We start from the raw sequence: 13,534 nt of genomic DNA on the forward strand, positions 1-13,534 counted from the left end.
AAAGTAAATAAAATTATTTTAAGGAATATATATATATATATATAAAAATTTTATATGTGCATATATATTTATATAGAATATATCTATTATATATATATTATATATATATATATATATATATATATATATATATATATATATATATAAAAAACACAGATCCTTTAAAAAATAAATAATTTGTGAAGAGCATTTCTTCAATATCAAGCAAAGCTTTAGTGCACTCATCCTGAATTCCTGTCATCTTGATTCAATCAGAAGCAAATTAAGACTTAGAGAGAAAAACAGTTTGCAATATAAAGCTTCAAGAAAACATTTTAAATCAAGCTGCTACCGACACAAGCATTTTTTTTTCCAAGAAAGAATACAAAAATTCTCACCAGAGGTACACAAATTTCCTGGGGACCCCAGACCAAAGTTTAAGCTATGAAGTCCCCCTGTCAGCAGCAAACTTTAGAGCTCATGTAAGGGATAATGCTGCCCAGTGGACAAGACAGATTTCTGACATAGTTTTCATTGGTAGTTCTTCCACTCCAAACTCTGAGCAGTCACTCCTGCCTCCTACCCCTGCCCTGTCTGCCTCTCCTGTTCACCTCTCTACACAAAGGGTGGACTCTTAGCAAAGCACTGCACCTTACACACGATTCTGATTGAGATGATGGGGGTTTTTTTAGGTATCATGATGATAGAAATAAAATTGGATAATTGAAATAAGAGCATATGACTGAGTTTATTTGGTTTATTATTAGATTACAGAAATTATTGTTTATACAAGGGTAGTAAATCTGATCATTCAACTGGCATTTTGGGAAAAGAAAAAAGCAATTCTGGAAATCAACCTGCTTACCCCTCAGGACCATCTTCCCTACAGAGAGAGAAACTCATCCATTGCTTTCCAGCGCTGACGGTGCAGAGTCTGACTCTAGAGGGGGTTGTGCAACCACGCGTGAGTGTGACTGTGACAGGGAGGAGGAAACTCTCCTGGGTGTGTGAAAAAGCGCTGGTCAGCCCCTCATGTCGTGTACAAACTGATACACCCATAACAAATATAACTCCTGATGCAGAGGCCGTGGCGTTTGCCTTGTGGCAGCAAACAGCAGAACTCCCATGGGTGTTTAGCACTGGAGAATGTTTGTGGAGCTCTGTTTTTCTGTCTCATCCATGATCAAGAGCTCACAGTAACATGCTGAGCACTCCAAGAAGAAGGTTTGAATTCTCCCTCTTCTGCTCAGTAAAGAACACATCACCCACAGCCCCTTCTGGGGCCATGTGTCCCCTTTGTGACTTGCTCTGGGCAAGGTCCAGGGGGCTGGACAACCATGCCTTCCTGCAATTCAGAGAAATCCTGGGGATGTACATTCACACATGACCTACTTGGACTCCTGTGTCAGCCAAGGAACTACCACTGGTGCCTCTAGAACCAGTGGAGGAAAAGCAGGTCTTCCATGGAGCAAACCCAAGCAGATCCAAAATCCAGTGCTCCGAACTGTTCCTCATGAGTGCACACCTTCATGGACAACAGAGGAAGCTGGAGGAGTCCAGCCAGTTTGCTTAGGTGGCTGTGACCTCCAACACCACAGTCATCCCTAATTTCCTGTGCAAATTGACCTTTCTGTTGGGCCTTCTTCACATAACCCACCAGACCTTGCTGCTCATGCCTCCTCAGACAGCTGAGAACATCCTGCCTCAGTTATAGGGGCAGGAATGTAATCCAGGCATGGGGTACTGGTGCAGTACATGGATTACAGACACTGGGTCTGATTCTTCTGCCGGCCACAAAACAAACCAAAATAGGCAGCTCTTCTCTGGAAATAAACAAAATCAAACCAGCCTGCTATGGACTTTCAATTTTATTTTAGTATTTAAATGTAATAGGTTTAGTACGAAGACTCCCCCGTAGATAATTTGTAACAGAAGATAGTCAGCACTCTTCTTACATATTAAAATTCTTTCAATTATTCCCCTGCATTTTCCCTGTAAAACCACAGGATGGAAGAAAATGCAAGGGAAAATGCATCTTCAAATTACTGTGAAGGTCTAAACAAAATTGGAAATTGATCTACTCACACTTAATGGTTCTTGACCTAGGTGAGTATTTACCTCAGTCTTAGCTTGCAGCTCACCCTTAACCACCAATTTATGAGCCAGACCTCCCTTAGAGTTAGGTATCCACTACAGGTTAAAAATGGGTTCATCAGTTTTGTGTTTAATTGCTTTACTTCTCATATATGATCTCATCTACACTTGAAACCTGATCCTTCAGATGAAAAAAATTAGTTTATTATGGGGTTTTGTTGTGAAGAGAATTAAATCTAGAAACCAGACCAAAGCAATGAGAAATTTTTTTCTAGTAAAATTTAGTACTACTGGTGCTGTATCTGATTCAGACCCTAAGCAAATACAAAGACACATGAAACCAAACTTCTGTCTTTTGGCCTGATATAAGGAGATAGTAGGAAGGATAGGAAATGGTTTGAAAGGGGATCCTTCAATATCTATGATCCCATGACGAGTAATTAACTCTGAGCAGTGTTGCAGTCAGTGCGCAGTACCAGCAGTCCCAACCATCCAATAAATACATTTTTTTCAAAGCCTTTTCTCTGCCTGTCATGTTTTCATTTGAGTGGCCTTTCCCAACTTCGAAAAATTCCTTGCTGGCAAGCAAGCACCCCCCCACTGACTTCAGATGTCTCCTTGTTACCCCTAAAATGCAGTTTGTCCAGATGTAGGCCTGCATTTCTGCACAGAACTCCTCCTTGTTACTGTCTGTATAAGCCTATGTTTGCACCACACAAAGGAAAACAAAATAAAACAAATTAGCCATATATGTCAATTAGAGAAATTGCTGTCACAGCTAAATTGAGTGAAACAAAGCTGCAGGCAGATAAAGTTCAGACTTTAGTCCTGAGGTCTTACACTTTCAGTACAAACCTCATGCCCAGTTATTAGCAATGTCAGCACTGTATTTCAGGGCTACAGGGTTAAATGTGAATGTCAGCTAATGACTGATTTTGTGCAGGCTGTACAGAAGTCCCAGTGCAGGCCTATTTTGAGTTAGTGAAGACTAAGGCAGTTTGTGTGCCTTATTTATACAACAAATTGCAATTCAGAAATAATAAAATAAAAATTGGAAATGCATAGAGGTGGGACTGAGACATCTATGACCTTATTCTGCCTCCTTTTTCAGAGTGGATACTCACCACCCCTGAATCATTGTACACTACAACAGGTTTGGACACAATGCTGCCATAGCAAACTCCTGACAAAGGAGGTTTTAGTTTGCTTCCCCATCCATAGCAAAATATGGAAGTGATTTATTTAGGAGAAGATGTGAACAGCCTAAGAAACCTTGCTGTCAGATGTAGGCAGATGAAGCCCTTGCTTTGATCTCCTTTACAAATAGAACTCAAAACCTGATGAATCAATGTGATTTTCCATGTAATTTTAAAGCACTTGGGAATAAATTATTTTGCTGTGGATGGGGAAGCAAACTAGTCCCAGTTACACATCTGCCTCATCTTCTTTAAGTTCTGCTTGTCCTGTTACTTATTACAGAAGTCCAGCTTGGCTCAATCCATTGTTCTCAGTGAAAAACAATATGAACCAGCTTAAAATGAGTTTGTTGAGAAAATATGAGCAAAGAAAGATAAGAGCCAAAAGAGAAAGTGAAAAATATGAGATCTGTGTAACTGCAACATCAACATTGAAGTCTGCGTTGGAAGGATATTTTGTTTTTGCCAAAATTTATAAACAAAACCTGGTCAGATTGGATCAGTTCTTGAATACAGACTTCTCTGTCTGGCAAGGATTCATTGGACAGAGTTGAAGGGATTAGTTGCCTTATTCCACTGTCATTGGTTGAATATCAGATTTATTTATTATTTCCTGTCTTTGCTAAGTTGATCCAGTTGCCTTGGATGAACTTGGAACTTCTGGCAGTTGTTGATTTTGGTCCTGGGATACTTTTACATGGATAAGAAGGGATTATAATAGGTTTGCAATCCTAGGATATCTAGTTGTGGCCACAAAATGTTCAGAAGCTCAAAACTGAAAGGGATTTGGAACCTTTTTTGAGGCAAATACAGTTAGTAAAAGCTTGTAATACACAGAAAAGCACTGGTACTCTTTGAGATTAGTTCATTTAGAAATTAGGTGCTTCTGCAGGGTGAGCATATTACCTGTCATGAGTAAGTTGCTACACTTGGTGCCCAGGAGAACTGGTAAGGGCTGTGTAGGAAGGAATCTCTGTCCTTTGCAACTGGACATGCAAATTTACTGCAAGGGATAAGATGTGGAGAAGCACTCTGAACCTCAGCTCCCTGCCTTTCTGCAAACAAGGACAGGGATTTCTCTTACAATCTTTTAGTTGCTATTCTTTAAAAATGCAGCTTTCCATGAATTAATTACTGATTTGAACTTCGTGCACAAGCCACTGGAAGTGAACCTTATTTCAGCCTGTACAGCTCTCCAGAAATGTGGGTGTTGTGGTGTTGTGATTCTCAGCCTTCATTAATGAAACTTTCCAACCAAGGGGAAGAAAACTGCTGCCTTGAAGTGTGGCCAGTTGTCCCTCCTGTTCCTGAGGAATGACCTGCAGGGAGTTAAAAGAATTTAGTAATTGCTGGGACAGCAAACATCAAGCTGCAGTAGAACATGGGTGTTTGCTTGGCACTGAATGTGTTCTCTAGGTGATCATCATACACACAAACTCAACAAATTCCTTAAGCACCTCCTTTGAAAGCATAGTGTGGAGAATGTTCTAAGAAACTCTAGTTATTACTAAGAGTTTTAATCAAGACACCAGTTGCATTACTGCCATGCTTGGTGAGATTAAGGATCTTCTCCCAGCTGTTGCTTAGACTTAGATTTATAACACTGTGAATCAGATTTGCACCTGGTTCACTGCAGGGTGCTTCTTCATGGCCTTGCACATTGTTTGGCACTACCTCATGCCACAGTGCTAGCCAGCATCCCACTGTTTGTCTGCTCTCTGCCTACGAATTCTGTGTTTGAGTACTGCTGACCCCACACCAACCTCCACACAAGCGCACACACACACACACACAGTGGTGCTGCTTCCAAGCAAGCAAGGTGCAGGCAGAGATGTTTTAGTGCTTCACTGCTGACAGCTTTAGCAAGGAAACAGCCTGTACAAACGTGGCTTGTGGCCCCTGCTGCACTCAGAAACCAGCACTAAGGAACAGCACAAGAAATGGCTGGTAAAGGACTGGAAATAAATCAAGAATTGCAAAAACAGTGCAGGGCAAGACAGACATTACTATTTCTCCCTCACTTGGATGTTCCAGTTGCCTGACCAAGACACCTGCTACTTTGCCCACTACTATCCTTACACCTCAACAACCTGCAGGAGCACCTGGTGGCCATCTCTGAAGGCCCAGTGGTGTCTAAGTTCTGCAAGGTTCACATCTTATACTGCTCACTGTGAAACACAGTGTAAGTTTTAACTATCACCACCACTACCCCCCTCCAAAAGTGGCAAGGGCGCTGAGCAGAAGGCTGCAATAGTGACAGTGAGGGTGCATCCAGGGGGAACTGAGAATTCCTGGACAACAAAGGGCTTTATGGATTTCATTCTTGGTGACTCAAGTAAAGCTCAACTCCTGCAGGAGTTGCCTTTGTCTTGAAAGTAGTACCTATATTTAATCCAGGTGCTTTGATTGTGGGAAATCACCTCTGTATTTTAATAGGCCAGGAGCTGCACTTCAAACACAGATCTATTGTGAAGAAATGTTCCCCTTCCCTCTGGTATAACTAAAGCATGGTCAAAATGTAATTCTATTTTCTTTCCCTTTAGAATACCCTATTCTCTTTTCCACTATATCTTTGTTAGTTTGATGTCTCTGTGTCCCTTATTGTTTTGGTATTGTTTACATCTTTGCACTGCACCCAAGCCTTTCTGATTGCTTCTTTTAGATAAAGTTTCTTTTCAGAATGAGTTATTTTTATTTCAATATTGTGCAGGTTTTCTTTTAATATATTATCTCATTTCTGGTAATATCTTCAGAGTAAAAGAGTAGAAAAGAACAATGTCTTGTTCTTCAAGACATTTTCAGTTACTTCTCCCCATGTCCTCTGCAAAAGTTTACTTATCCTATTCCTTATTTCTTTCATTTTCTTCTTTTCTGGCATACAGCCACTTTTGAGAATTAAGTTAGGTTTAGAATAGATCCCAGATGTCCTTTTGATAGCAAAGATTGCCAAGTTTGCTGTATGTTTTGCTACAAATGGCTTTGATTTCTTGTGCAGACTTCTACTCACAAAGGCATTGATGGATATAAAATTAAACCTTCTGGTATTAAACTAAACCCTAAACCAGTAAACTAAATCTCTCCAGGTTAACTTGTATAACAAACTAACACAAAAAAGACTCTTGTGCAGAAAGCCAGCATCGGAATTAATACAATTAATGTTTTTCACCTTGTTACAGCCTGTATTAGATGATGTTCATTTTCTTTCAAATGAATGCTTTGGCCTGTAGATCCCTAACTTATAGGACACTGATGCTTCAGGCTGCAGACAAAACACTCCTTTCCATTTGAAAGACTTGGAGTGCAAAGGACAGTATTTCCACAATGTATTCTTGGACTACTGTGTAAATAACAATCAGGAAAAGGAGGTTTTCCCTACACTCTTTCTTCTCCTGCCTCATTAGTCCAGCTGTAAAAAACATAATAGGCTGTAAGTTTATAGCAATAATAAATTTGATAATGGCTTTCTCTAAGCAATAAACTAAATTTGTGGTATTTCTTACTCTTATCTATGCCTGAAGGAACATGAGAAGGCAGTAAAACAGCAAGCAAGGGTAAATTCCAATGTCCTGAATTTTGATGTGTTAAACTGGAATTCCAGGTAACTTAGAACTATTCAGATATGCCACAATTTATTGTATCTTCTCTGTATCTCATAAAGAATGACAGAGTAAGTGTTAGAATTGTTACTAAACTGGACTTTCAAGAGTCACACTATTCAATTTAACACTTTTTAAAATATTGCACATAAACTTTATAATCAAATCTTAATAGGCAGCTCACTGGAAGAAACAAAGCACTGTATCTGTGCCAGGTGGCCTTTCTGAGGAGAAAAAAACTGTAGTGATACAGAGCTTGGTCTATTGCATCACTCAAATCAATATGCTGTTTTTTCTGCAGCCTTTCATTCTGCAGATCAATCTAGGCACAGTGAAAGGTGCATTATTTGGTCTGTGTAAACCTTATTTCGTTAACCATGGAAGACACTATTCTGATTGCTTTTAGCCAAAGTGGTGAAGTTCAGGGTAACTGACAGCAGAGCAAGGATCTGTATGCTGACCAAACAATACACCTATTAAACATGATCAGCTCCTCTGGAGCTGGGATTGAACTTGGGACAAGAGTTCATATCCAGACTTAGATGTTTATTGTTTCTTATTAGTGTTACAGCCTCATAGCTGTGAGTTCTGCAGTCTTTCATTAGTAAGGTACAAAATAATTAACTATCTCTTGTTATAAGGTCTTTTAAGGTTAAACTATCCAATTAAGAAATGATACCTAGATTATTTTCCTTTTCAACTCAATAACTAATCCTTTGAAGCCCACAATGTGGACTTTTCTGTTTAGTTACAAAATATCACCTAAACTTATGAAGAAGGAAGAAGAAAGTAAAGAACAACCTGTTTCTGCCTTAAAACTTTCATTTTCTTTCATATTTATTACTATATTTTAAAACTTTAAACTTGAAGTTTTCTATTCTGGGATATACACTTCTAACTAACTACACACCTGCAGTTCTAGGGTTATCAATCAATTTTGGAAGCCTTCTCCACATCTTCAGGTTAAATGTAGTGTTCCCTTGTGGGTCTGTGCCTTTCAGCACAGAAAGTTTAAAATCTAGGGTTCCAACACTCCTTCTGTGTAGACTGTGAGATCAGAGGTGCAGGTGATTTTAGAGAGGTGAGCATTGTGTGTTATGAAGAGCTGTGGCCATAACATGGTCATTTATTAGGGAACAAAACCTTTGTACACTTCTCTTTTGGGAAACATTAATAGGTTGGATCTATATCATCAAATTTAAGATGTCCACAGTATAGAAATCAAGATCTGAGCTACACAACTGGTGCCTGAAACACAAAGAAATAAAAAGACACGTGAAAAAACTTAGATTAAATATTAGGAAAAAATCTTCACTATGAGGGTGAAGACTCACCAGAACAGGTTGGCCAGAGAAGCTGTTGGTGCTTTATCCCTGGAAGTGCTCAAGGTAGGTTAGGTGGGACTTGGAGCAACCCGGTCTAGGGGAAGGTGTCCCTGCTCATGGCAGGGGATTTGGAACTAAGTGATCCTTAATGTCTCTTTCAACCAGACCACTCTGTGATTCTGTGACAGTTCTGTGATCTTGATGCATCGTCAGAGAACAAGTCAGACGAGCAGCGCAGACCAGAAGTATTCACTTTCCCTGTAGCTTAACCCTGATCATCCAGGAGGCAGTTTTTGTCCCAAGGAAGGTGGCTGTCACCTGCCAGCTTCTGCAGCACAGCTGACTAAGCAGTCCCAGGGTCAGGATGGGGAGGGCACAAGCATTAAGCACAAGGAGTATCATGCTCTGTTCTTTGGTGTCACTTGTACTTTGCCTACATCTAAGCTCATAGGCAAATGTGGCCTCAGATTTAAAGAGCGATTTCACAGGAGGATGACAAGTGTGACAGTGCTCACATGGGTCTTAGGATGAGGGAAGAGATGTAGATCTGACTCTATGTTACAGAAGGCTTGATTTATTATTTTATGATATATATTACGTTAAAACTATACTAAAAAGAATAGAAGAAAAAGTTCTCATCAGAAGGCTAGGCTAAGAATAGAAAATAATGAATCAACAAAGGTCTGTGGCTCAGACAGAGAGAGAGCCAGCTCTGCAGTGATTGGCCATTAATTCCAAACATCCACAAGAGACTAATCACAGATCCACCTGTTGCATTCCACAGCAGCAGATATTCATTGTTTACATTTTGTTTCTGGGGCCTCTCAGCTTCTCAGAAGGGAAAAATCGTAAAGAAGGATTTTTAATGAAAAGATGTCTGCGACAGACAAGGAGACATTTTATTTTTCTGTAACCTGTATTTGCTTGTTTTGCTGAGATAAAAAGGGTTGAAGCATGTTTTTCTCCTTGTTTACTTGGTGTTTGTTTATTTCATGCTTGTGATTAACATACTATTACTCAAGAGGTTTCCCACAGACATGCAAAGCAAACTCCTGTGAGTAAACGACTTTTAGAAAGCTTGGGGATGAAATTTAGCCAACAATAATAGTTCCTGGAAATTGTTGCTTCCTGTTGTGACATAAGTACTGTAAATAAACAACAGAAAAAAGGAAAACTTAGCAGAGGAGGAGATGTTCAGGACTGAACCCCACTTTGGCCACCTAAGAGCCTGAGGCTATGTAAGGCTATGCTTGCTAAGACCTATAAACAGCAGTATACATTGCAAAACTGTTTGTCATGCCAAGCTTCACTAGGTCCTGTTCTGTCATTTTGGTGCTAAAATGCAAGCAAAGACACATTTCATGCAATGAAATTGTATGCATTGCATTCATACATCTTTCAGGCAATGAATAAAGTTCTTTTGCTGGATGTGTACCAGAAGCAAAACATGTCAGGGTGATGCTGTTACTATGTAAAGCAAGTAACAACAGTTTATCAAATCGATCATGATCCCTTCAAGAAACAACTTTTCTTCTTCTCATGATTATGTATGTGCATTTCCCCATGTGGATCTACTTCAGTGACTAAGTTTATTAGATCAAAAGACTTAACAAAATTTCTGTTGTTGATCTTGATGAAAGTTGATAAAGGCATTTGACAAAAGGTGAATAGCAAGGAATATCACAGCTGCAGTAGAATTTTTGACAGAAATTCATGCTGGAGATGTACGTAGCCCTCAACAACACTTTGCTGATGTTCAGCCTAGAAAAATGTATGGCCTCAAGATGTAAAATAGGAGCACTGTTCTTGTTGCCTAGAGAAAGCAAACTGTTATTTGGAAAGAAGTCACATTGATATTTCAATGGGTAATATTCTTTTTATGTACATGCACTTTATAATGCTGACTGCTTTGTTAATGCTCTCATTGGTTCAAGAGGTAGACCAGCATTTCTTGACTTTTGGCATTTTATGACAATAATTTTTTTCAGAAACCCAAACATATGAAAAACAGAGCAGTGGCAATTAATACTACTGAGAAAGCATAGCTGTCCAGTTCCCAGACTAAAAATAAACAAGCCATATTGAGTGGGAAGTGGGCTCCCTGGTCAATATGATATGTTTGTGTCCAGGTTCATAAATATTTTCTGAAAAGAACAGCATAAAGGATTCAGCCTTGAGCAGCTTTCTTACATGTACTCCTTCTGGCATTGTGATTATCATGTTTATTTACAATTATTGGTTTGGGTTATGGGGCTTTTTTAATTTGTAACTCTAATATTCCCCTATGAATCAAAATGTTCACCAAGACACCATAGAGAAAACACCCTAAAACATCAGGAGAACATTTTCACAGCATGGCTAAGAGCAGAAGTCATGAAAGCAAAATTACCTGTATTTTTCACCCCAGGAGCAACATGCTGTGGCTGTTTGGGGCTTTTTTTCTGACCAGAGACAGATATATAAAACATTATTTTAATCAGTGTAACTTTACACAAACAAAAATTTTTGTCACCCAAAGAAAAATACCAGCCTTTACATGGTAACTTTCTCCCATTAGTTATTGAACTCTTACCAAGATTCCCCTGTCCCAGCCTGGTGTACACTCCCTGAACAGTCCCTAAAGTGGCTGACTGATAGATAATACCTCTTTGTCACCCAGTCTTTTGGAACTTGTTAGTCATAATTATTCATTCCTGTTTCTATTCTTTTTTCAGAAACTCTGTTTCACAGACTCAAGGCACTGATACTCAACCTAAGATAGTTCAAGTACCTGAGCCAGTGAAAGAAAGTAAACATTACAAGTTTGTTTAATTCTTTAAATACCAATAAGCCTTTTTTTTTCTATAACCTCAAACCTCAGTAAAGGGTATGTTCCACAAAGAGAAGTACAGAGTTCTTTGGCTGGATTTCCTTCAATCTCAGCATTTGGAAGAGCTCTTTTTCCTGTAATTTAAACTGTCTTCATCACATTACTACATTATGATTTACTGATTGACAACAATCTCAGTGGAGAAAAAACAAACCCAAGGCAAATTCCAGAGAGGTTAAAAAATATTTTCTCCTATTGGCAGTAGGATGCATGCATTTGTAATAGTGTGCTCATTGGGCTAAATATGATTAATGAAATTCAATATCAACTGTAAAGGCACCTCTTTGCTTAGAATAAAAGGTTTTAACAAATGTTGTAAATATTCTGTGTTTCTCAAGGGACAAACCACCCCATACACTGTCAGACCTGGCTCACCTCACCTGTTGACCATGGACCTCACCCAGCGGTTCTGTGAGGGGAGGTGCTTGCACAGACCATTACAGCTGGAATTGGCCTCTGTGGGACAGGCAGTGCCGGTAAGCAGAGTTCAAGTACAGTTTAAGCACGGTACAGTTGAGTATATTGCAGTGTTATGATCAGTAAGAGCTTGCCTGCCAAAGAGGAGAATTAATAAAGAATGTCCCTTTAAATGTTTTTGCAGGCTTGGCAGCTCCTCCCCCAGCTGCAGATTTCCTTCCTAGATATCGTGTACAGTAACCAAGGGGTGAAATGTAACAGATCACATTCTTCTAGGCTTTCCCGGAATGGGCATTGCTTAGAGGAAGTTTAACAAACAAATAAATAAATAAATATCCCAGCTCTTCTTTTTTTTTCCTGTGTTTCTGTGTTTTATAGCCAGACTGGAGTATTACCCCACAGAATCATATGTGGGATAAAGTGTAGTAGTTTACTTTTAAAACTGAAGGGTAAAAAATTTTGCAAAGTCCCAGTTCATCTCATACTTTCCTTAATAATAATAATATTACTAGACTGCTGAGTGTTTGCTTTAACTGCACAATGAGAAATGAGAAATCAAGAACTGCAGAACAGTTAATTCCTCTTTAAAACCACATAAATCTTCCTAATGCATGCAAAAATTATGTCCATTTCAGGAAACAATTCCAGGAAGCAAGAGTCACACAGGAATTCAGCAGAAGCTGGCTCCTGGAACATGCTCTTCTTTCCCACCCATAGAAAACAGGACCCAGCAGCCCAAACACTCCATCCAGTCTCTCCTACCTCCAGGCACACACAGCTAGAAGCCCTGCTCTCTTTCTCCTCCCCCTTCCCATTCCTTCTCCAAGGGACATGCTGATGATCATTCCCTGCTCACATCATCCCCCTGAGACTTGTCCTTCCCAGCCACTCCATCATCAGACTTGGGCATTGGAAGCCCAAGAGGCAGGCAGAGCACACCTGTAAAACATCTCCAGGAAGGGGAATGGAAAGGCAAACTGCATCCTGCCCAGCCTTCAGGCACAGTCTTCCCTGCCCAAACACCTGGAAGGAGCAGGCAGGGGAACTGCCTGCTAGAGAGGCAGCCAAAGGTGTGGAAGGAAGCCCCCAGAGTCAGAAGGTCAGTTGGGACCAAAGGCAAGTCTTGAGTCAGATTTGGACTGGACTTCTCCCTTTTGGCAGCTATGGCATCCCAGGAGGCATTAAAAGCAGCAGAGACTGAGACCCTGCTGGGGAGGAGACATGGGGCTCCTCAGGAAACACTGAAAAATGCTTCTGCCACAGAGGCACAATCAGGCAACCAGCTCTGGCCAGTGAGATGCCACACTCCAAGAGCAACATTCCCAAATGGCGTATTTTAAACATTTAAACTTTTTCAACATCACCTCCTAAGGGTACAGAAGTCAGTAATTCCAAAATTTTGGAAGTCAAGCAGGGGAACAATCACTCCAGGGAGAAATGCTCTGCATGGCAGAGCAGACCCAGTGTGGCAGTCATCCTGATTACCCCAGCAAACAGGACCCCAGTGTGAAAGCAAGGATATTTTTGAAGGAGCTGCTTGTGCCTTCTACCCATGGCAGTGAAACAGCAGCTTCACTTGTGGTGCTGAGATCAGCTAAGGAGCTGGTTGATCACCACATCAAAATTATATACCCTTTTTCTCCCTGAATGACAGAAAAATTAATCCTGTTCCCAAAGGGCAAGACCCCTCCCTCTTGGGAGCACAAACACACCCCTACCAAAGAGTTTTATTTCACTGGAACAGAGGTCTTGCCTCAGAAGTCTCTTATCCCTCCGTTTCCCAGCCATCAGCCCCAGTGCTAGAAGATGGCCATGTTCAGCCCCAAGGCTTCCTTCTCCCCTTTCAGCTCAGCAGCTCTGGACTGCTGGACTTCATTTGCTGCAAGATTTCTGTCCCCACCCACCAGAACCCCTGCCTAAGCCACCCGTGAGCTGAACTCCTTGATGCAGACCCCTGTCCCTCTCCATGCTGAGTTATCCCACACACAGAGGCACATTGGAAGGCAACCCCCCACCACCACTTGCATGCCTCTGTTCACTGAGCTTCTCTTAGGACTT

General features: G+C 40.5%; 1 protein-coding gene across 1 annotated transcript in view; it reads right to left on the reverse strand.

Annotated features, from left to right (window-relative positions):
• ARHGDIB (Rho GDP dissociation inhibitor beta) overlaps nt 1-901 on the reverse strand; it is a 44,860-nt gene extending 43,959 nt beyond the window's left edge. The window contains exon 1 of the mRNA XM_063154773.1: nt 845-901. Within this exon, the coding sequence (XP_063010843.1) occupies nt 845-857 (13 nt within the window). The 5' untranslated portion in view covers nt 858-901. The remainder of the gene's footprint in view (nt 1-844) is intronic.
• Nucleotides 902-13,534: the final 12,633 nt, after the last annotated feature.

Source organism: Melospiza melodia, chromosome 4, assembly GCF_035770615.1.
Source record: "Melospiza melodia melodia isolate bMelMel2 chromosome 4, bMelMel2.pri, whole genome shotgun sequence".
Taxonomy (NCBI): domain Eukaryota; kingdom Metazoa; phylum Chordata; class Aves; order Passeriformes; family Passerellidae; genus Melospiza; species Melospiza melodia.